We start from the raw sequence: 23,419 nt of genomic DNA, 5'->3' as shown, positions 1-23,419 counted from the left end.
GAAGAGCACCCGCGCGCCGGGCATTTAAAGGGCCAATGGCCGCCGTACCCCGCTTATGGTTGCGGTCTCCCTTACGGGGTGTCCTAGGGGGGTGGGTGCCCTCCTCCCGCCCGCCACTGGGGTCTAGGCGTATGCCGCGGGGCTGCCCGGCCGCGCCTGGGCCCGCACGCTCCTGCGGGGCCTCGCGTAGCGCGGGGTGGGCGAGGAGTAGGGCCCGGTCCCCGCTGGGGGCAGGCGAGCGAGCGGGCGGGCGCTGGATTCTTTGGATTGCGGACGTCGCGGGCAATTAAAACACGCGGGCGGTTGCGCCGTCCCGGCCGCGTTCCTGCTGCTGGCGGGTGGGCGGGGAGGGCGAGGAGCGGAGCAGCCGCGGCGCCCCGCGCAGATGGAGCCCAGCAGCGGGAGCCGCGACGCCAGGCCCGTCGTTCCGCCGGTGGCGGCTGTGCTGCCGGCGGGCGGGAGCGGGGAGCGCCTGGGTGGCGCCACCCCCAAGCAGTTCTGCGCCGTGCAAGGGAGGCCGCTCGTCAGCTACACGGTGCGGGCGATGGAGAGGTAACGAGGCAGGCGCCGCTCGGCTCCCGTCCGCGCCCTGCGGGCCTCCCCCTCCCCGCCGCTTGAGGCCAGGCCGCCGGCCCTGGCCGTGCCCCCAGTCCCCAGAAAGCCGCTGGCAGCCGCCCGCCGCCCTCAGGCCCTGGGCGTCCCCCGGCGCGGCCGCCCCGCGGAGGGTTTGGTTTTTTTTGCGATTCGGTGGGGTTTACTTCCCTCCCCGGCCAGTCACAACGTGACATCAGTGACTGGGCGGCGGGCAAGACGGAGGCCTGGTGCAGGGCCGGGGTGCTCTGAGCTGGGACTGGGCCGCCTCACCTGGGGAGAGGTACCGGGCGAGAGCCGGGCGTGCTCCCCCCAGCCCAGCCCGGCTCTGTCACCGCTGTCCCCGGGTGGCTTTCCTGTCCCCACAGCTGCTGGTGCCTTGAAGCTGTGTCGCTTTCCATTGCTGCTGGAGATCCGTTCAGAGGCCCGCAACCTTGAAGCTCGAGGGTTTCTGCAGCTGCAGTGCCTGGTTTGGTGAGCTACAAGCCTACCATAGCTCTTGGAGGCAGTCATAAAACTATTCAGCAGCCCTGAAAAAAGATCTAATCTGTCATAGCCATGGTTTCAGCTGTCCAGAAACATCAAAAAAAGATCAGCTCTTCATAGCGGGATGAATTTGGTGGTCTACAGCGCTGCGTTACACTTCACCATTATAGTCCATAGTGGAACACCTTGCCTCAGCGGGAAGCTTAAATACCCCCTTGGCTTTATTTAAGATATAGTTTACTGGGCCGGAAGCTGATAGCTCACACAGCATGACGCTGCGTGTGTAGCTTTACTTTGTTTATGTTGGAGCAAAGAATTTAAGTAATGGGATATGTTAGCAGTCAGGTTCTTCCTTTTCATAAGACTGTTGAGTTCTAGGCATGTGACTGACAGTTAATATATTATTGTCAAATGTTAACATAATGTAAGTCTTGTATCTAATGTCACTTGAAACACTGCAGGTAGGAGTGGAGTGTCAGATGTATTCTGTGTGTTTTGCAGTAACTTGTAGAAAAACAAACCTTTAGAGTTTAGAGAGAATAAATGGGGAGGAGTGGAGAGTGGTGAAAAGAAGTGGAATCGCCAACATCTCCCAAAGTTCTTAACTCATGGAAACTTGTACAACATCAAAATTCAGACTTTTTCCATTCCCACCCAGAGAGGCTTTCCTCAGGTCACTTGTTACTTTATGAAAGAAATATTGCTTGTTTTCTTTATTTAATTTTCAACAGCAGCCAGTCACAAAGCTAAACACGTCAGTAAGCAAAACCTCCAATCCAAAGCTTGTCGCAGCTGTAATTTCTGCCAAAATGTCATGGGAATCTACAGAGAAGAATAATATTCTCACTTAGTGTATTGGAGACCTGGAAAAGAGAACAGAGTGAGGTTTGGGAAGGAAATGATATTCATAGGAAAATAAAACATTATTCATTTAAAAAAAAACCCAAACTTTCATTTTTGCTGCCAGTGAGCTCTGGGAAAATAACAGTTCTTTGAGGAACAATATTATATTTATGTCCTAAAGCTGCAAAAAATTAGAAGGTTGAATTCTAATTGTACAGTCCAACCAGGCATGTGATCCCAAGTTCATTGTGAGAGTAACAACCTAGTGCTTTTGCTTAGCTTCAGGAGTGCAATAACTGGTGCCAGTGCTCTCACAGGCAGAGCTTTCTGCCATCTCTGTACTGAATTGGAGTGTTGGCTGGTATGTATGTGTATGGGGAGTTGGGAACAGATGCACTCTAAAGCTCAGAATGACTTTCACTTTCATCTTAAGACTTTTACTTCTGACTCTGAAACTGCAAAGGAGGTACCTTGTTATTACTTTGTGCAAATGTACACGCAAAAATGTAATATTGAGGAACTGCAGTTTGTCACTTAATCTGTCACCCAGAAGTGGCAGTTTTTCTGTGTTTAGCTTGATACTATCTTCTGTCTATTGTTTACCTGCTGTAGTTGAATGAATCATTGACTCATTACGCTGTAATGACTTCTACTGAACTGATTATCTCAGCTACTGCAACTATTTTTGAGCTTTTTTAATCTGGAAGAAACATAGCAACATATAGACAGAAATACGTGAGCAAATCAAGAATTTGTGGGTACTTTGTATGTGCTTTTTGAAAGTCAGAAGAAAAAGATTTTTATACTGTTCAGCTGAAAGTAGCGAGAATCTTAAATATTGATGGCAGACAAGACAAGAGCAGGCATGAATGAATAAGCAGTGCATTCTGTTGCATAGGATGACAGCATGTAGAACGTTGGCCTGCCAATAATAATCAAAGATGATGCCCTTAGGAAGAGGAGGTGAGAAAAAATAGGGTGAGGAGAAATGATTGGTTTTTATTGTGAATACAGTGGCTCTGATAGGAAGGTCGTGTCCTACCTTGGGGGTAAAAAGTGTGTTAGAGAACTTAAATGTCTGTTTTTTCCCATTGAATTTATTTCTGCTTTTGTTGAACTGTGCAAGGCTTTTGCATTAAGTTAAACAGAGCTAGAATGCCATTTAGCCTTTTTGCTTCTGTGCAAGCTAGTAGGGTTCTTCCTTTTTTGTGTATGTTTGTTTAGAATAGAACCTTTCCAATTCCTTCTCTGAGACAGGGAGGAATCTCGTGCACATGTACACACATTTTACTAAAGTTATAGAGACCAAAACAGACTAAGGTAAAAGTTCATTTTAAAAATCACTGTGGGACAAATGAGCCGCTGGTATTCTTGCTGTGCTCATATTTCACCAGTTGTTGAAAGTACAGTGAGAAGTTATGAAAGAGGAAAGCAGAGTTAATATGTTTACTAGCAGAATAAAAATTTTCCATAAAGGTTTCAGACAGCTTTGTTTACTTTGTTTACTGTAATGTAGTCTCTTAAAACAGGTGGCCTGATACCAAAAAACCATCACCCGGGGTAAGCGTCCAAAGAATCGCCTCTTCAGAAGTGTCTTGTGTACTTTATTTGCCAAGTATTTTTCCCCGTTGGCTGATGCATGTTCTGTGGCTCTACAGGTCACACAATTACAGTTTTGTTCAATGTATCTATTGTGATAGTTCTTTTGGTCCAGTTATCATTAGCTTATTCTTGAAATTGCTTATGAGCTAAAAATAATCATATCAAACAGTCCAGTAGTTTTAACTTTATGAAGTTATCTTTGTTATCTTGTCCGACTAAGAAGGAACATGTTTTTTCAGGAAAAAAAATAGATGTCTTCTGTACATGAGATGCTCAAAACTTCCTTAATGTACTTATGAAACTTTTCAGACTTGAAAGATCCTTGCTTCCATTTTTGTACTGTAAAAGTTACATATGTATTCATATATTTTTTCATATATTAATAAAGTCCTAGCAAAGCTGTTATGGAGCTAAAGGAAGTTATACTTGCATTCTGCAAATGAATTTTGTTCTTGACAGTTCTTTTCCTCATTTGATGCTTGAATAATAAGATCATTAAAAGTAATGTAATTCTTTATCTTGTACCTCTGAAGAGTCTGTGGCAGTGAAAGATCATATCTTACACTACTAAAGCCATCTCACCAGTGACTGCCTGGTTCTGGCCTTGTTTTGCTGATACAACTGCCAGTTTTAGTAGGTTATATGTTAAATAGGTTCTTACTGTTCTGAGTAAGAGTTGCAAGAAACTGAGTGTGAATATTTAAGCCTTGTGTCAGATTTAAGGCTCAGCACTGATTTGTATGTGCGTGAACTGATAGAGGGTTAAACCTCAGTCACATCTGAACCTCAGCATGCCATTTAGGTGATACAGTCTCAGAGCATAACTCATTGATTATTTCATTTCTCCCACAGTCTGTGTTGTGAAGTAATAGCTTAATCTGTTGCTGAGTTAATGAGCTCCTTTACTTTGAGTTCTGGCTCAGCTAATATAAGTGTATGTACTTTTGTTTGAAATTTAATGAAACAATGCTATTTTCTACTTGGTAGCTGGTCTGTCTGTAGGTGCTGAGGAGGACAGTCACAGGAAATAAACATAGAGCCCTTTTCTGCCTTATTGTTTGCCTTCTACTAATACTGAAGTCTTCCCAAGGCAGTTGTAAAGTGATTATAACGGGGTTGTTGCTGTAGTTTCATTTGATCAGACCTGATTTTCCACTTTAGAACTACAGCCTATGTTCTATGGAAGCACTAGAGGTTCTCTATTTAGTGCTTCTTAGAGCACATTGGGGCACAGTATTCTGATCTTTTTAATGCTTTGTGCTGATTCTTTCTGAAGCTTGCATTATCTTGATCTAATATTACAGTTATAAGATGGAAAAGGTGTTTGCTTTTTGAAACTAGTTTTGAGCAGATCCTGGGCCTCTTATTATTTTAGTATGAAATCTTTCTGAAGAAAAGGGTGTAACAAATTGAGAGGGGGAAAAAAAAAATCTATTCATTGACAGATTGAGTGTATTCTAATATCTTCCTACTTCATTAAAACCCTTTGCAACATTTCTGTAAGCAGATCTTTAAGAGAGTAAGCACCTGTGTGGTGCACAGTTCTCATTCATGAGAATTTGTAGCATACTTTACTGAATTAGTACTTTTCATGAGTTTCGTAAATCAGTTTTGATGGGACATGTTAGGCTTCAAAGCCTAAGCTGTTCCTGTATCTAATCAATATTTATACTCTTATATCAATAGGTTCCATCTCTAAATCCAAGGTCTAATTATACAACATTAGTCCAGAATGAGTTTGAGGACATACTCAAGTTTATAAATGTGTTTATCCAGACACAGGGTGGAGCTGTGACCGCATCCTGTCACTTTTTGGTGTATTGTACCACTGGAGGCCTTGAGCCATTCTACCCCCCTGCCGTGCAGAGATTTATCATAGGCTGGCCAGTACTTCTGTTCTCTTCCCTTCTTCTCAGAAGACGCTGTGTACTACCCAGTTGTCTCATAATCTGTTTCATTTGACTCCACAATGGGAAATGTCAGTGTTCTTCTTACACAGTCACTAGTGAATGTGCAGACTGTCCACTGTTTCTGGGAACTGTGCAAGGCTATAGTCTTTCTGCAAGCAGAAGTGCAGAGCTTTTAGTCTCGAGTAGTGTGAAATAGCTCTTCTTGAATTTTGCGTTATTTAAATGACTGACTCTCAATATTCAAAAGAACAACTGAGATGAATCCAATTAGTTTGCCCTAGTTATGAGTTTAAGTCATGCAGAGGTGCTAAGTTTTGTGGTTAGATGTAAGACTATGCCAGGACTCATTTGAGAGATTTGAAAACCTTTTAATGAACCTGTGCTGAGTGACAAGTTGAAATGAAACTTGAAACCATATGACTTCAGATTTTACATCTGAACAACTTCAATACTTAAAAAATGCTGAGAATATGTTGGTTTGGCTGTATTTTCTGCCTTTGTTAATAATGAAATAAACATAAGGACAAATATTTTTCTTTGAAGAATTCTAATAGCACTTCCACTTGTTTTATTTTTAATGGTTATTTTAAAATTCATTGAAATAATTTCCATGGAGTTCTATTAGTTACAAAAAACCCCACAATGTACAGAAGGTGGAGGATGCTCTGTTGTTTTGCGTATTTCTAGGGGAGTGGTTTGTATCACAGATGACTTCGCTTTGGAGTAAGCATATTTCCTAGGCAATACCTTCTCATGTGTTTTTGCAGAAACCAATAGCTTGAGCCTGTATATTTCTGAACTGTAAATTTCTTACTCTTATTTTTTTAACTGGAAGTATTCAGTACCTTAGTCCGTCTTGTGTCTGCGAAATTAGTTTCGATAGCTTTACTGGTTTTAGTAGAAAGAACATACTGTACTTGTCTCTTCCTTCTTAGTTGGATGTGTAGGCTACACATGAGGGATCTTACTACAGTAAATAGTAAATTGTTTTTGTAATCATTGCTCATCTGATGAATTTCTTCTCTGTCATGCTAAAAAACCCTACTGTCATCTGTGGAGACACAGGAAGGAAACAAAACATTTTAAAATCCTTTTTTTATGCTCTCTACATAACATTAAGGAAATAAGACACTCAAATTGCTGGATTTGAATTACGGTACTGCCATTATTTTGAAGTACAGTATGCCACATGTGACTATAATTTATATTCCTAGGTCCTTTGACATAAGTATGACTTTAGCCAAACTTCAGTTATCGCTGGTTTTAATCTTGTGGGTTGTGGGTCATTCTGCCCCTATACCACCCCTCAATTGTAGAGCTAGGCTGCAACCAACAGTAGAAGCTTGAAGTTCGCTGAAAATATGCTATGGTTTACACTTTGCTAGCTTCCCAGAGTAGAAACCTTTGTTTGTGTATATATTATTTTTATTTTTTGCAAACTAAAAGTATAATGTTTTTGTCAATATTCAAGAGTCACAGTTCTGATTCATTAGCAATCTTTCAATTACTGCTCATGCCTGTTTTGATAGTCATCCTTGTTCAGAGTTTTTCTTGATCCTCTTATTCACTTGTACACAGCGTACTGCAGGGTAGCACATGGAGTATTCCAGGTACCACAGGATTTACCGATTTATTGGAGACTGAATTTAGAGCAAGCTAAAATAACAGACTGTAGCTGATTGATTTAAAAGTTATGTTTGAAGGTAGGAGGCTGGAGTAAGAAATGTTTTGAAGGCTTTTCAAAGGGTTATCAGAAGGTGCTTCCCCCTTCCCCCAAACTGGTTTTTGCAAGTCACTTTCCAGAATTCCAGTTACTTTGGTTGACACCTGTGTATCGGTAGAGATCCTCTCATGTAGCTCTCCTTTTAGGGCTGGAGTGCTAATACACACACAAAAACATACACTTAAGTATATTGAGTGATGCTTTGTTTAGCCATCTTGAATTTCTTTTGATACAAATTTATTTGTTTTATGGAGAGATCTGTACTTTTATTTAGATATTCATGTCTACTTTCTCTGTTTTTGTACTGTTTCTTCTAGGGTAGGTTGGATATCCGACATTATTGTGGTGGTCTCTCCTGAAAATATTGAAACAATGAAGTCTATCATTGAGAAATATGGCCACAAAAGAGTTATGATAGTTAAAGGTGGAATAACTCGTCACCGGTCAATTTTCAATGGACTGAAAGTATTTGCAGAGAATGAATTTTCCAACCACCTGCTCCAGAAACCAGAAGTGGTGATTATCCATGATGCTGTGAGGCCATTTGTTGAAGAAGATATTCTTTCAAAAGTAGTTATGGCTGCTAAAGAACATGGGGTATGTACTATACAGCAATGCAACTCTGCACTGTTCTTTAGACTGTACTGTGTAAAATAATGATAGATAAATAAGGATTTTTCTAGCATTTGTGTTAATGCATTGTGTTGATTTTTGAGTAGAACAGATTCAGAATCCCTATTATGCAGAGAGGTCAGATAGGGGCCGGAGACATTTTTAAATGCTGCAGGCGTTATTTGCTACAGGGAATAATTATTGCCACAGAGACTACCAGTAAGAGATTTAATTAACCAGCAATTTGTTAGTTGAAACGTAGATTACATAATGATAGTTTACCTTTTTTTCCATGAGGAATTCTCACCTAATGCTAGAGTAGTTTAGTTAGTGACTAATAATAATAGCCAAAGATAGTACTGCATTGGTTGACTCGCAAACTTTATTTTCAGCTCAAACTTGTATGCAAATCCTGAATAAGGTGGCTAGGGAGCTTCTCTGTATTAATGCTAATTTTTTCTGGAATCTGTAAGCATTGCAAACTGCTGGGGAAAAAGGGGAACTGGGGAACCTCCAGCCATAGATTGGACATCCTCCTGGTCATCACTGCATGTGAGGACTGGGGATATTCACAGGAACTGGAAAGATTTATGAGAAAGTAAGTGATATGTGAAGGGGGAAAGTTGGTACAAGTTGTGTTATGCAAGTAGAATGGTAGAGTTATTAAAGGCATGCACTAGCAAGAAGAGGAACTGGTGAATAAACTGGCTAAGACAGAGACGTAAGAAATCATGACAACCACAGGCTTGTTGGTACAATTTGCTATCTTTACCTTGTATTTCAGTTCTCCATTAATAAGATTGTAGAATGCTAAGATAGGAGATGATTTGAGGTAGAAGTCATTAGTGGCAGCAGATTGTTTTGGTATTAGAAAGCTAGGAAAACCTACCACTGCTTGTCTTTTTTGGGAAATGAGGTAAAAGATAAGCTAAATGACAGATGATTTGCAGCTTTGACAATGGAATAAAGAGTCCAAAGATGAATTGTGGTATTTCCTTAGCACTTCTCCACCTCTTTTTGAAAGCTCATAGTATAGAAGGGAATGTATGACTTGTTAAAATAGTTATTATGAAAATTAAATTATGTAAGGTCTCTCAGAACATTGTTAGAAATCTAAATATATTGAGCTTCTTACCAGTAGGCCTGTACTTTGTAGACTGGCTTAATGAGAAATGATAATAAAATGGAAACTATGCTCTATAATTTTCAGTGATACATAAGTTTCCAGTCATTAAAACTTAAATTCCGTTAGAATTGTAACATTTTTGACCTTTCTCATATAGCACAAAATAGCTTTCCCGAATTGATTCTCTGCCAAAGAGTTTAAACTAGATCCTCTTTGTCAATCTGTTTTAAAGGAGATTCTTTGAGAGTAGTAGAAGAATGGAGTTAATTGTACTGTTGTTGAGTTGAAATGAAAACTTTTTCTGTATGTGTTTGTGTTTAGGTTTCTTTGCATGTTATGGTATGTCATATCTCATTTGTCTTCATGTTTAAGTTTTTTAACTTGTTCACTTTTTCTTGAAACTTGTGATTTTAATGTGATTTTTTTCCCTGGTTTTCTTTTTAATTGAGTGTAAGACTTTCAGTAAAACAATGTCCTGGTTTGAGTGACACAAGACTAATCTCTCTTCTGATACTTGGGAAGAGTGCACTTTTAGAAGACTCTAGTGTCTGAATTTCTGAAAATATTTACTTTTTAGCCAGCTATGGTGTGTGGGTTTCAAGGTCTTGGTGTTTTCGAGCTTGCCAGGTGCAGGGATGAGGAGGAGCGAGACCTGAGCACTTGACCCAAGCTGGCCATCAGGATTATTTCATACCATCAACGTCACATTCACTATAAATTAAAAAGTTTGCTGTGAAGTTCTCTCTCTTCCTTGATGGCTGCCATCCTGATAACTTCGTGCCCCAGTGCCAGACTCCTGAGGCCTTCCCTTCCTCCTAAAGCTGTAGTGCTTGCAGTGATCAACATTTGCTGTCCACCACTGGGAGTGCACAGCTTCCTATGGATAGAATCAGCTGAGTGTTGGTATGGGGATCGATATTGGTTCTTTAGTGCTATTAATGTTAATTATGTAATCTTACTCTATTAAATCTGTTTATACTTCAGCTCCCATGTTTCCTTGTTTTTTCCCCGATTCCCTTTCCCAGGTCGGGAGGGGTCATCAGGTGATAGAATGATTATCTAAATGACAATAAATTGTTATGGGTTCCTCAAACCATAACAAACAGTAGGGAACCAAAACAGTCTCCATTGGCCTTCTCAAGGCAGTGTACTCTAGTTCATCTGAACTTCTGACTGGTAAATATTTCCTTACCTGGATAGCTGAAGTATTATTGGATCTCAAAAAGGTGATTTTATACATTTGTCATAGTCTTTTCCATTGTATAATGTCTGTCTTAAATGTGCATGGTATTTATTGGCTCTGCAGTGGTTTCCTGTGTTGGCTTAGGTCCACTGAATGCAGTCAGGTTAGGCCATCAGGGAACTGGACTCAAAAAAGCTGTTAGCTATTGATGTTACCTGACAAAGTAATTGAATTAAAGAACATGAGAAGAACTTCATTTTATGTAACAAATCGGAAAAGCTTCCTGCCAGAGAGAGGTAGAATCATAGAATAGTTTGGGTTGGAAGGGACCTTTAAAGGTCATCTAGTCCAACCCCACTGCAATGAGCAGGGACATCTTCAACTAGATCAGGTTGCTCAGAGCCCCTTGTATTTAGTCTAATCTTCCCTCTTTTAGTTTAAAACCAGTATCCCTTGTCCTGTTGTAACAGGCCCTGCTAAAAAGTTTGTCCCCGTCTTTCCTGTAGACCCCCTTTAGGTATTGAAAGGCTGCAATAAGGTCTCCCTGGAGCCTTGTCTTCTCCAGGCTGAATAACCCCTGTTCTCTCAGCCTGTCCTCTATAGGAGAGGTACTCCAGCCCCCTGATCATTTTTGTGGCCCTCTTCTGGATGCGCTCCAACAGGTCCATGTTATTCATACATTGGGGGCTCTAGAGCTGGATGCAGTACTCCAGGTGGGATCTCGCCAGAGCAGAGTAGAGGGGCAGAATCATCTCCCTTGACCTGCTGGCCACGTTTCTTTTGATGCATGTCTATCTTCACTTGACAACTACAGAATTCTGAAGAACTAAATGACTGACATTCATGGTTTTGAATATCAGAAAAAAAATTAATGGAGAGAAGCTATTATCTTTAGTTCTTCCTATAGTCAAATTCTTTGCATATCTAAAAGAGAGCAAATTCTTCAATCTTTCAGTACAAAAAGTAATTACTTCCTTTTGCATTATGTAGAAAGGTACAAAACCTGGCAGAAACATCATATTAAATCACTAGTGTAATAGGGGTAATGCTGTATTGTTGTTCAGCTGCATACCATATAGATAGCATAATTATGAGAAGCTTTAATGTTCTTTAAAATGGCAATTGATCAAGTAAGTTATTGCACTTCTAGCTGCCAATTTTCAGACAAATAAATTGCTTTATTACACTTACTAATCAGTTTGTTATTTGCCTGTAGGAATCAAAATGTGCACCTTATCCAGAACTAATAAATTATGCCTTAAATCCCCTAAACAATCCCTTGATTATGTGAAAATATTACTTTGTAACCAATTAAATTCCATTTATGTTTTGGGGGTAATTTTATAATTTAAATTAGATGTTTATAGAAAAAAATTCTTTATTGCTAGTAAAAGTTGGGAAAAGTGGAAGCTTCAGAAGGCATCAGTCCAAAGCCTCTAGCAATATCTCATTGCCAACATTACATTTTAAACAACATAACTGAAAAAAAAAAATGCTTACAAGAAAAAAAATCAGGAAGGTGGGGGGGCACTTGTCAGTTCTGCTGTTGGGAGTTAAAAAAAGGCACATACCGTCAAAGACTCTCTAACATAAACTAGATTTGAAAGTATAGTTTATTTCTTTGAAAGGACTGAATCGAAATGGCATTCTTAAAAGCTGGTTTCTGGAAGCTGTCTAACATCATTACTTTATTCTTGGCTTTAGCAAAGTTCTGAACAAAGCATATATGCCAATACAGATGTGTAGTGCTAATCAGTCTCATGGACTCTTATTCACATACACAATCAGTCAAAATAATAGCCCCCGACAGGAAAGGCTACACATTATGCTCAGGCTGTTCCTGTCTCTGCGTTAAATGCAGCACTGAGTCTGAGTAATCAGTCTTACTGTATCGGAAGGCTGAAGCAGAAAACATGCACCCATACACACACTGTTCTTTCACTCAGTGAGATAGCAAAATAAAATGCTTTATGTATGATTGAGTTGCATTGGCAAAATACGGTGGGTGGCAAACCGAAAAACATTTCTTTTTCTCCACTGAGGGTGAAGGAGGACTTGGGTAGATAAATAGGCTGATCTGGTGTGCATGATGGTCATGCTGGATCAGTTCTGCTCACTCTGTCCTTCCTTTGTTCTTTTTCTCTTAGAAGCAATTATCTTTTTCTATTGTCACCTCTGTTCTCACCATATATGGAATATTTTACACACGATATTTGTCCTTTATGTTATACTCAAAGACTCATTTCAGCCAGCTGTAAGGAATGCATCAGTAACAGACCATTTTTGATTCATATTTATACACTCAGTCATCTGAAGTTGTCATGTGCTATGTTCTCAGAGGTTCTGCTCTCATTGTATGCTTGTTACTCTGTCAGACACTTGTGCAAATGCAGAATCAAGAACTGATGACAAATTACCATCTTGGCATCATTTTTATACTACTGATGGAATGAGTCCTGTAGTTTAGGAGACTCTGACTTATGTCAATTTGAAAAATATATATTAATGAATTGTAGGGCTGTTACGTAGTAGTTTTAGAAGAAAACATTTGAAGAGCTACATTATTATGAAGGTCAGAATCTGTTCAGTAGCCCTGAAACTTTTCTGCATGTGTGAAGATATCAAATGTGGTTTTGCTGCTGTCTGGAAAATAGTTATACAACACGTTATTCCTTTTTTCAACTCTGCAGTAATGGGTAACTATCGGAAATACACTGATGCTTCCACAGCACATGGCATTATTGGTCCCATAGAAAGTTATAATCTTCTCAGCCAAGTCGTTAATTGTTTTCTGTGTTGAATGGAAAACTAATGCATCGTTAGTAAATACTTGAAGTCTTTGTCCTAACAAGATGTAGTGTTTGGTGGTGGGAAGGCACTGGTAAGGGGAGAAACAACTGTCACTTCCCAATCTCAATTTAAGTGATTTAGATGATGCATTGCATTTATTAGGAAGGATGCAACTCGACCAACTGAAATATGTAAATCATAGACAGAAACTTAAATTATAATCTCCCTTTCTTCTTTGCAGCATTTCTGTGTTGCACTAACAGAGCCAGCTGTGCCTAACACAAATACTGTTTAATCCTTTTTGAAAAGGTGACTTAATCCCACATTTTTTAGTTTCTGGAAGTCTACACATAATTTTTACCTTACTTTGTTTTAGGTAGGATTTGGTTATCCTGGAAATAAATTTTTGAGTATAACTTCCTGTACTTGAGTGGTTGCTGAGGTTATTTTTATGTAATGTCTATAAAATGTACCTCCTTTAAATTTAGAGAAATTACGTATATGACACTGCTGTTGATTTGAGGCTAATTAATATCTGTGTGCTTCATCTGAAGAAACAATAGGACTTTGGAAAATGAAACAGCCTTTAGCGAAGATGTGTCTATTTAGTCACTCAGATTTCTGTTTCCTGCACTAGATCAAAGGGGTAGAGAGTAGTTCCTTGCAATTAGGGAAATATCAGCCTGTCCAGCGTGTGTGAGGAGCTGAATAAAGGCCTTGGATCATCTTAGCCACTTCTACATGGTAAGAGCTGGAAGAGATTTTTAGCCATATCTCTTTGACTAAGGATTGGCATGCACACCTCCCTGAGTTTTTCCCTTTTTCACCAAATATTGCACTGAAAAGAAATCTGAGTTTTCTTCCAGCAATGCCCTCAGTTGCATTTTGGCTCAGTTTGTGGTCTGGGTGGTTGCGGCAAGGACACGACCAGCCCTGCAGGTCAGGTGAAGCTTCTGAAAGCCAACTTGGCTTGTTTCATATGCTGTAATAGTTTGCTCGACTGGTTTTGTGCTTATCCTCCTGTTTCCAAGAAGGTAAGTGAATTGTGGTACGGATAGATAGAACTAAAACTGCCTTGAGGAGCATTGGAGCATGTAGGAGAGAATTCATGAGGTATCAAATTCATACATACATGTATTAGAGTTACTATTCAAGCCAAACTCGCATGGTAAGGTATAACGATCCATTTTACAAGGCCCTTGATAACAGAAGGTCTTAGATGAAGCTCATATAAAGAGGTGACTTGAAATTTTGAATCTAATGGGTTGTAAGAGAAAGAAGCTCTGGTGCAAGGTTTCCTGCAAGGAGAGGACACAAACAGTTGCAGGAGAAGCAGGTGAGCAAATACAGAAGGCAAAGACACTTGATAAGCAGGTGCACAGTTGCTTAGGGAACTGCATGACCACAAAGTGTAGTGCCGGTGGTTTTGGTTGCTCAGGACTGTGTGTATGGGAAAGAATTACTAATTAAACATTGCAGTTTTGCATTTGGTTGATTAAATTGTGCAAGAGTTTTCCTACAACACCTCAAGATGTTTTTTTTTCTTCATTCTTCATTATATGAGGCGAATCATGTGCTTAATGATATGCAGTGGATCAGTTGCATTCACATCATGATATTGTTGATTTTATAATGATGTAGACTTTCTGGAGGTAAAATATAACTTCTTAACTGTAATTGTAACTCCTATGGCAGTAGCTTCAAGATTTCTACTCCACTGAATACAAATGTTAACTCCTTTATGTTGATTTACTCTAATATGCAAAACCCTTTGTGGCACAGTGCACTTTCACTGATTGCTTTTTGCAATGTAAATCAGTAATTAGGGTATGAAAGATGGCTTGCTGACCGAAAGATGTGTTTCATTACTTGTTAATGCAAGATAATACTATGCAGTCAAAGTAAAATAAATAGTCTTGTTAATTTTACAGGCGAAAATGATTGTTTTCATGATTCATTAATTTTTATCACAAATATTGTGTTTAATTTTTGCCATATAGATTTGCAGTATAGGACTAGTTAGAACAAGAAAGTGCTGGTAGCTCATCTTATTGTCATGTCGAATGAATGCCAAAATTTAAAGTTGTAAGTATACTTTATTTATAGAAATATTGAAAACTAGTGATAGCATACTGGTCACATGATTTGTTTTGGAATGGTTAAATTGCTTAGATTGAGTTTTACATGTTACAGAGTCCATCGTAATTGTGTATAATATACAACTGTAGCAGACAACTGAAGAGATTAAATATGTCATAAGAGAATCTTCAAGCTCTGTACCAGCATGTGCTGCTCTTTAGGTTGGGGATGCTATGTGTGGTCTGGATCATGCACTTAGTATGGATCTTTGGTAGACTTTGTACAAACTTTGAAGTACTTAAATCTATTAAGAAGAAAACAAAACCTTAATAAGTGAGAACATGGTGTTAAACATTACCAGTTATTGCACTGTGACAAGAATTAGCTGAATATGCTGACTAAAGTAATGAGACTTTATTTGGCTAATAATAAGATAAAATGTATGTTATTGAATATACAGTACTATTGTATTTATGGAGAACACAAACTTCTGAGACCATTCTTGAATTTCTCTCAAGGAATGCACAGATAAGGAATGCACTAAAAGAAATGCTATATCAATTGTATGACGCTGTTAAAACATATATTTTGGTTTAATCCTGCTAAGTTTTGTGATTTCTTTATTGCCTTAAAAATAGTTCATCTAGTTTACAGCAGTAATTCATGATAGAAGAGTGTTGTGGTTTAACCCCAGCCGGCAGCTATGGCCACGCAGCTGCTCACTTGCTCCCTCACCTTCCCTTTGCCTTCCTGCCCCTTCCCGCCCCCCGTCAAAGGTAGGGAGAAGAGGGAGAAAAGGAGGGGAAAGAAAAAAAGATCTTGTGGGTTGAGATAAAGACAGTTTAATAGAACAGAAAAGGAAAGGAACAATTAATAACAATGACACAACTCACTTTCACTGCCCAGTGAACACGTGCGGTCTTAATTTTTGAGCAACACTTTCTGTTATCAGTAATCTCCTTTAGTTTGCTATAGCTAATTGGGGCTCTGACATGTCTTGCTATACATGTACTATCCCCATCTACTCAGATAGTATGTTCTGATAAAGGTGACCTCATTAGAAGAAATGTTTTATTTTTCTTAAGCAGTGTCATAAATATACATTACATTTGTTTAAGGCATCCTGTGTCTTTGAAGTCAGTTCAATGTACAATGTAGTGTCAGCTCATTAACATTGGATCAAAGTGTATATTAAATTTCTGATTAAACATCCCCTCTTTTGCAGCTAGGAATAAACACAATTATAACTTCTTCCTTCCTGGTGTTGGTTTAAGATTAACATGTGCCTAATTTTAGCAAGTTTGACTGTTGCCCCTAGCCAGCTGGGTAAACAGGCTTTAAGGAAATTAGGTGAAGTTTAGCATACAAGCCTTTTTTCATAGTGTTCAAAACTCCTTACATCTGTTCTAATTAACCTTCTTTTTGTCTGGCTGATGATTAGGTTTAATATCTGTGTTACACTGGGCTTGTTTAACATTTCAACTGGTGCTGTCCTTGGGCAATTAAAAGCTGCCAGTATAAATATGTCAAGATAGCTGGAATTGGACTGGTTGATGATACTTCTGCTACATAGAAGATATTTTAGTGGGTATCTCACTAATGAGAATCAAAGATGGTGTGCCGATAATAACTATGAATTTTAACATTTTTTAAATAAAATTCAAAATAAGGTAACTTCAGAATTATTCTTGTTTATAAAAAGGAAAATACCTGACAGAAAGAAAGTAACCTTTTTTTCTTCAGCCTTAATTTCTAATGGATACACAGCCCAGGTTGTGGGTTGTACTTGTTTGGCAGTAGAAAGAATCCCGTCCCTACCGCAGCACTACCACACAAATTATGTCTATGCTACACAGTAGAGTCTGGGTGTGAGTGTGGGTGAAAGTATGATATGCCCTAGACTCAAATTTGTGTTTATGCATGATAATGAGAGTACCTCTACCTTTATTGTGGTCTGCTGTTCTTTACTGAGTCATCCTGGTTGTCCTGCAGTCCTGACTGCGTGCCATATCTGGTTCTTCAAGAGAAGTGTGCAGCTGACATATTGGTTTAGGGGCGTCTTTCGTACATGACATTACCAGAAGGAGTTATGAGGGCAGGTGGTGACAGGTTTGAGTTGAACCCATGTGGCCAGACTGCTGTCTCGTCTGGCTGTACAGCAAGGAGGTGGATTGTGTGTGTAGAATGAGCTTATCAGCTCTGTGGACTATGTGCAGGTTTGAATCAGTTCGGTTTGGAAGTTTGGCTAGTTTGGGCTTGAGCATGTGTTCACACCTAAGTTTAAAAAACTTTGCACAAATAGCCAAATTTTAATTATCAGCTGTATTTCTGTATAGGAGTGATAGCTTCTAGTTTATGTCATTACTTTGTCTATGCTCCAATCTTTTCTATCCAAATAATTGTTTTGCCAGGATTTTTGTAGGTTGGAGGAGGAAATACTCCAGGTCTTCCATCTTTGCAGCATAAAAATTCCTGTAGATTACAACTTTTGGTTATAGAGAAGACAAATGTAGCCGTAGACAACAGCTGGATACAAAAGGCAGAAAAGGAAAAGAAAAAAACAAACCATTAAAAAGATGAATTAATTCAATGTGATACCTTGAATGTGCATTGGAAGAAACTATCTAATTGCTTTGTTTTACAAAGATAGTTATATGACTTTGTTGGATATTCTCCCATTCAGATTTGCAATATAAAAGATTTGAAAAGAACATCCTCTTAAATATATGAAACATTTTCACTTTATAATTGAACTTTTGAGGATCCTGTTTGATAAATTCAAAATAAGAAATCTTTCAGTAGACACAATTCTTCTAATTTAAATGGTAATTACTGAGTGTGGCTGAAGCAAGTTGATTACTCTAGATACAATTAGCTTGAGTGCAGATGTCTGAATAAAAATGCATGTTTCTACCTGTTTCATGCATCACAAGTACTGCATTTCTTTCTGTATTTTTTCATACTGTAGATGGCTGTGAATGCCCTTCATGGCAAGTAGTTTGATCTGTGTAAAAGAATACTTTCCCTGTAGTAACATGTGGAAACAGTTTGGTGGAATAAAAGGAGAAGAAATTAATCATAGTTATTCTGAGCTTCTTTCTCTGGTTCATAGCCAGACGTAATTTAGACTGAAATTCTTAGGAGATGGTAGTGTTTGGTAACATATAAATAATCTTTCACCTAATACAAAACATTCCAGGACATATTTGTAAACTGTGAGATACCTAGCTTGTCTAAATTAACATTCATCGTTATTGTTACGTAGTTGAACAGTGTCCTAATGCAATCCTTTTCTTCATGGAAAAGCAAGATAAAATTATTTGTATATTTACCAAATTCACCTCTACAAAATTGACTTTAATGGACTTCCAAGGTGGATGTAATTTTCCTGCTAAGTGTGACTAGCCCCACAATCTCCAGCATAAAGTTTCAAAGAAGTTAGCTGCTTTGAAGTGGTGAAAATATATTTCTAGTATACTTATATTTCCAGTGTATATATGCAAGACGAATTCATTTTGTCTAAGGCAGGGTGACTAAATCATTTGGGAGTTGGTTCAGCACTATCTTGCTTGTCAGAGTTGAAAACAACTCTGATTTAAAGAATTTAAATTAATAAATTAATAAATATGAATATCGAGGAAAAAATGTAAAAACATGAGAATAGGGACATTCTTGTAAAGATAGTTTGACATCAGGCCTATTCTTAAGTAATTTTAAAACACTGAAGCTAATGCAGTCAGGATTATTTGAAATATAAAATGTACATTTACTTAATGCTGCTAGAAAGCCGAGAAGATAGAAAGCATAGGGGAGATAGAGGCTGTGAATGGAGAAGAAAAGTATTGTTGGTGTAATTAAAAAGTAGAAAGGAGTCGTGCTAGAGGGATGGGAGAGTCTGCTCATTTAGGACTAGACTCTGTAAAGTTTTAGGCTCTGACTCCCACTTACTTGAAGTTCAGGGTTGCGAATTGGCTGCATAAGTGAACTTTGTGGGTCTGCATTAGTCCTTGGGGCCCACTGGGGACAGGGCCATGCCAAAGACATAGCATACTTTTTTTTTTTTTTTTTTTTTTTTTTAGTATGCCAGCCTGCAGGATCTGTGGTTGTCTGAGCTTCTTACCACGCTGTTGTAAAACAAAAGGAATTGTAGTTGTGGTATTTTTTTTGTAAGGATTTGTGCCACTGCAATTTTTTTTTCCTCTTCCTAGTGCATATCATTCAACTTGTTGAGCTTTGCAGCTATTTAGTATTGTTCTGTCTCAACTCTGGCTACCAAAAATGACCAGATCAGTGATGCGGGTGTGTTGATTTTCATGCCTTTTGGAGCTTCTGGCTCTTTGATAACATGTTCTTGGTAGGTTGTATTCTAGATGTGGAGTGTTGGTCTCAGCTGAATAATGTACTCCGTGTTGGAGGTACTTGTAACCTGGGTGATACCTTGCTTATGATATAACCTCCATCTCTCCCCACCAATCCTTTTTTGAAAGTTTAATGGGTTCTGGTTTTTTAAATAAAATGAGGCTTTGTCAGTTTTTATGAATATTTAGTAAAAATAAGCTATACTGTATTGTATTAGCCAGGTTGCTATGTTGTGTGTAGGCTTCTGTGGCCTAAACGTTCATAATTCATTTTGTAATAAAAGGTGTCATCAATACTGCTTGGACTTTACTTGAACTGACTGTATTGTCTGATCTTAAAACACGCCCTGGTTATGTATTCACTGAATACAATCATCTAAACAATTCCTTGTCAGAATAAAAGTATGATAAAATTGAGAATGATGCGGTGTTACTCTAGTGGAAAGGCAGATTAGTAGGCCTTGAATCTATTGAAAATACTTATGATACTCTAGTATACTGACCTGCGTGATGCACTTCATTCTCTACCTTTTTTCAGTCACCATCAAATCTTTGTTCTTGAATGTATGCTCTGCTCTATGCAGTTATGCAAAAAACTGACTACAAAACTGAGAGCCTGTTAGTAAATGTTTTTTATTTGTGCTGTTTAAAATGGGTCATAAAAGACACCAGTTGTTTCTAAAAGCATCTAGAGGCTGGTTCAGTTTTTAGCAAATGGATGAATGAGCTTACTTCTGAGAGATACCGGTCTGTCACTTCCACTGAAGTTGGTGGAATTCTCCATTCTCAGGACATTTTAGATTGTTTTAGGGAAATTATAGATTAAAAGGATATTTTTTTGTTCCAATATTTTGTCTGCAAAAGAAAATTAAACATTTAACAGTATTTGTTTCAATGTCTGTTATGCTATGAAATAATATTTTAAGAGCTTGCCCCCAGATATTTTGATACTTACTTATTTAACAAAATAAGCAAAAAAGGGGGGGGGGGGGAAGTGTATGCGTTATCTGGACATGCCAGGTTCACTAAAACTAGTGCTGGATTGTCTTTGAAGTAGAGTAGCTTGAAGGCTGTAAAGTGGACATTTAAAGAAATTCAGTTTAACTGTCCACTTCACATTTGGGAAGGGTATATGGTGGATTTTGTTTATGACTTTTAAAAGCAAATCTACTTGAAATTTGGGTCAAAATGATTAGAAATTGAAAGACAAGTACTCTGGGTAGGGAAACATTAGTATAAGGCCCAGACACTTGCTTTAAAGTCACAGTATTTGAATTTTGTGGTAGGCTAATTCAAAGTGTAAAAAAGTTCTATAAAACTATAGTGACATTAACAAGTATTTATAATTATAAATGAGGACAGATTTTCTTTGTTTTATTTGTGTTTTGAATTAATGCTGAACCTCTTGCCTGAGAACCGAGCCAAATACCTGTACGTTCCAGACATAAATAGCAAGTCAAAGCTTTTCAAATTAGAACAAATAAAATTCAAATACCTGAGACTAAGTGTATACTCTCTTTACTAATATGGAAATGGTTCTTTGTTACTGATTTATAACCAGAAAAACAATATGGAAATTCCTTGCAAAGAATAAAATATTTGGTGGTGTAACTCAGTAGACACAGACTAGCTGGGTGATTGTGTTCTTCACTTGCACCCCATGATCATCAGGGGCAAAAGCCCCTTTAGATACAGTAGTACCTTATTGTATTATTTGCCCTACTGTGCCTGAATGTTTAAGTTCCTGAACTAAAAATGGTAGTCTGTAGCCCCATCTTAAGTACCTAATTTCCCTATTCAGTTCATTGCAAGACTGCTAGGAGTTGGAATTCAGGAAAGGCTTTGTGCTAAGTAGGGAGGATGCTTGTGCTAACCAGAAGGAAATACCACAGAGTGAGCCATACATCTTAAACTGTGCCCTTCTTTGGCCTGTATATGAGAACAAAGTTCACAGCTCAATTCTTCTGTTTTTACATGCCAAATATTATGTTTATGCCATGAATGAAGATACCCATGAGCCAATTTTGGAAGCAGAAGCACGTGCGGTGAGGTCTGTGTAAGCCAACTTGGGCTTGGCAGCTGTGTCGGCATATGCCAGCTAGAGGGTGTCACCAGAAGTACTGCAGATGCAACGTTTCCTGTTTTAGGGACTCAGCTGTCTTGTCCCATATGAAAACAATGCAAGGCATACACAGCCCAGTATTTTCCTTTGTTTGATCCCAGTTTCACCCAGTCTGAAAGTGACCTTAGGAACTAATGTAGTTCTTGCGTCACTGAGGTGGTAAACTCAGCCCGGTGTTGAGTCACATCAGCTAGTTGAGGGAGCCCTTTGTGTGCTGAGACAGAGAAAGGTCCTGCAGAAAGGTGAACCAGTACTAAGCAAAATAAACAACCAGTTTCTGTATCTTGTCTCAGGATTTTAAGGTTTCAACTCAGTGCTGCACCTTAGCAAGTAGGCTCTAGCTCATGGATTCACAGCTTTTGGACTTCAACTGTTCATCATATGAAGGTTTTCTGTGCAGTAGAAACTCTCTGGCTTTAGTAAGTACTAGAGCTCTGCATTCGGCTTTTGGACCGTAGAGCAGTAATGGACTGAGTTGTCCTTTTTTGGAATAAAAGCTGCCTTTTTTTTAAACAAATGACTGCTAATTGTCCTGTTACTGCATACATAGTTAGAATTTCTCTTCCTTGCATGATCAGAAGTTAGCTGTAGGTCTTATTCTTTGTATTAAACTTCATGTCCAGAGAAGGGCTACAAAGCTGGTGAAGGGTCTGGAGGACAAACCTTATGAGGAACGACTGAGGGATCTGGGGTTGTTTAGCCTGGAGAAGAGGAGGCTGAGGGGAGACCTTATCACCCTCTACAACTGCCTGAAAGGAGGTTTTAGAGAGATGGGAGCTGACCTCTTCTCCCTGGTGACAAGTGATAGGACAAGAGGAAACGGGTTCAAGTTATGTCAGGGCAGGTTTAGATTGGATATTAGGAAGCATTTTTTCACTGAAAGGGTTATTGAGCATTGGAATAAGCTGCCCAGAAAGGTGGTGGATTCACCATCCCTGGAGGTGTTTAAGAAAAGGGTAGATGAGGTGCTTAGGGACATGGTTTAGAAGTGGTGGTGTTTTTATCAGGGTAGGTTAATGGTTGGACTTGATGATCTTAAAGGTCCCTTCCAACCTCACTGATTCTATGATTCTATGTTTTCAGTCAGTGTGAGGTATAGTTTGAGTGGACTTGCTGCAGAAGACATCTTATTATGCCCAACTTTTGATTTCTCATTGAAACCGAGGGAAGACAGGTGAGAAATTCTCAGTCTGCCACACTGAGCTCAGTTCTGGGCTAATGTAAAGCAAAACTGTAGTTGGTTGAAAAATGCCATTTGTTAAATTTTAGGTGCCATGAATCTTTAAAATATTTGAGAAGTTAATAGGATGTTTTAAAAAAAGGACATGTTTGGATTTATTAGAAATTAGATCTTCCTGAATCTTTTGGAAAAGCTAGGCCTCAGCAGAGCAGGAGATGTGGTTCAGTATTGTCACAAAGATACAGACATTCATGAATTTTTATTGTGCAAGAAACCAGATGTCAAGAAAACAATGTGTTTCAGGGCTCTTTTAAGACTATAATTTTGAGTATTTCAATTTTATTTAGAATTGCAGTTTGGTTTTTTGTTCCTCAGAGTACATGTTTCACTTGTGAGATTTGGTTACGCAAGTCACATTGTATTCTCTTGGCCTGTTTTATACTTAAAAAGTAACATGGCATGATTGTTAAAACTGTAATAAAATATTGGATTAGCCTAAGAAATCCTCTTTCACTAACTGTTTTTTTGGAATGGTAACTGTTTCAGGAAAAAAAAAATCAAATAGACTTAACTAATTACAGAAAAGCTGTGGCTAGCATACTGCTCTGTCTCTTTTCCCATGACCTTCTAATTTTATAATTTTGTGTGTATGTGTGACCAATTAAAATATGATGGCAGAGCAAAATAACATAGTCCAAATGCCCAGCAGCTGGGATATAGAGGTAATAATCCATGTCCTGGAATCATAGGAAATAGAGAGGGGACAAGTTGCAGATAATTTAGTCTCTCTACTGCTTATGCACAGCTTTTCCTC

At 38.7% G+C, this 23,419-nt stretch overlaps 1 protein-coding gene across 1 annotated transcript in view; it reads left to right on the top strand.

Moving 5' to 3' along the window:
- Positions 1-385: 385 nt before the first annotated feature.
- Positions 386-23,419, top strand: part of CRPPA (CDP-L-ribitol pyrophosphorylase A) — a gene marked incomplete at its 5' end in the record, with an annotated part of 119,056 nt that continues 96,022 nt past the window's right edge. The window contains 2 exons of the mRNA XM_082499700.1: positions 386-552; positions 7,473-7,752. Of these exons, the coding sequence (XP_082355826.1) occupies positions 386-552; positions 7,473-7,752 (447 nt within the window). The remainder of the gene's footprint in view (positions 553-7,472; positions 7,753-23,419) is intronic.

This window comes from Vanellus vanellus, assembly GCF_965231255.1.
Source record: "Vanellus vanellus genome assembly, chromosome: 2".
Classification (NCBI taxonomy): domain Eukaryota; kingdom Metazoa; phylum Chordata; class Aves; order Charadriiformes; family Charadriidae; genus Vanellus; species Vanellus vanellus.
The sequence above is the reverse complement of the archived record's forward strand: the minus strand, read 5'-3'. Positions and strand labels throughout refer to the sequence as shown.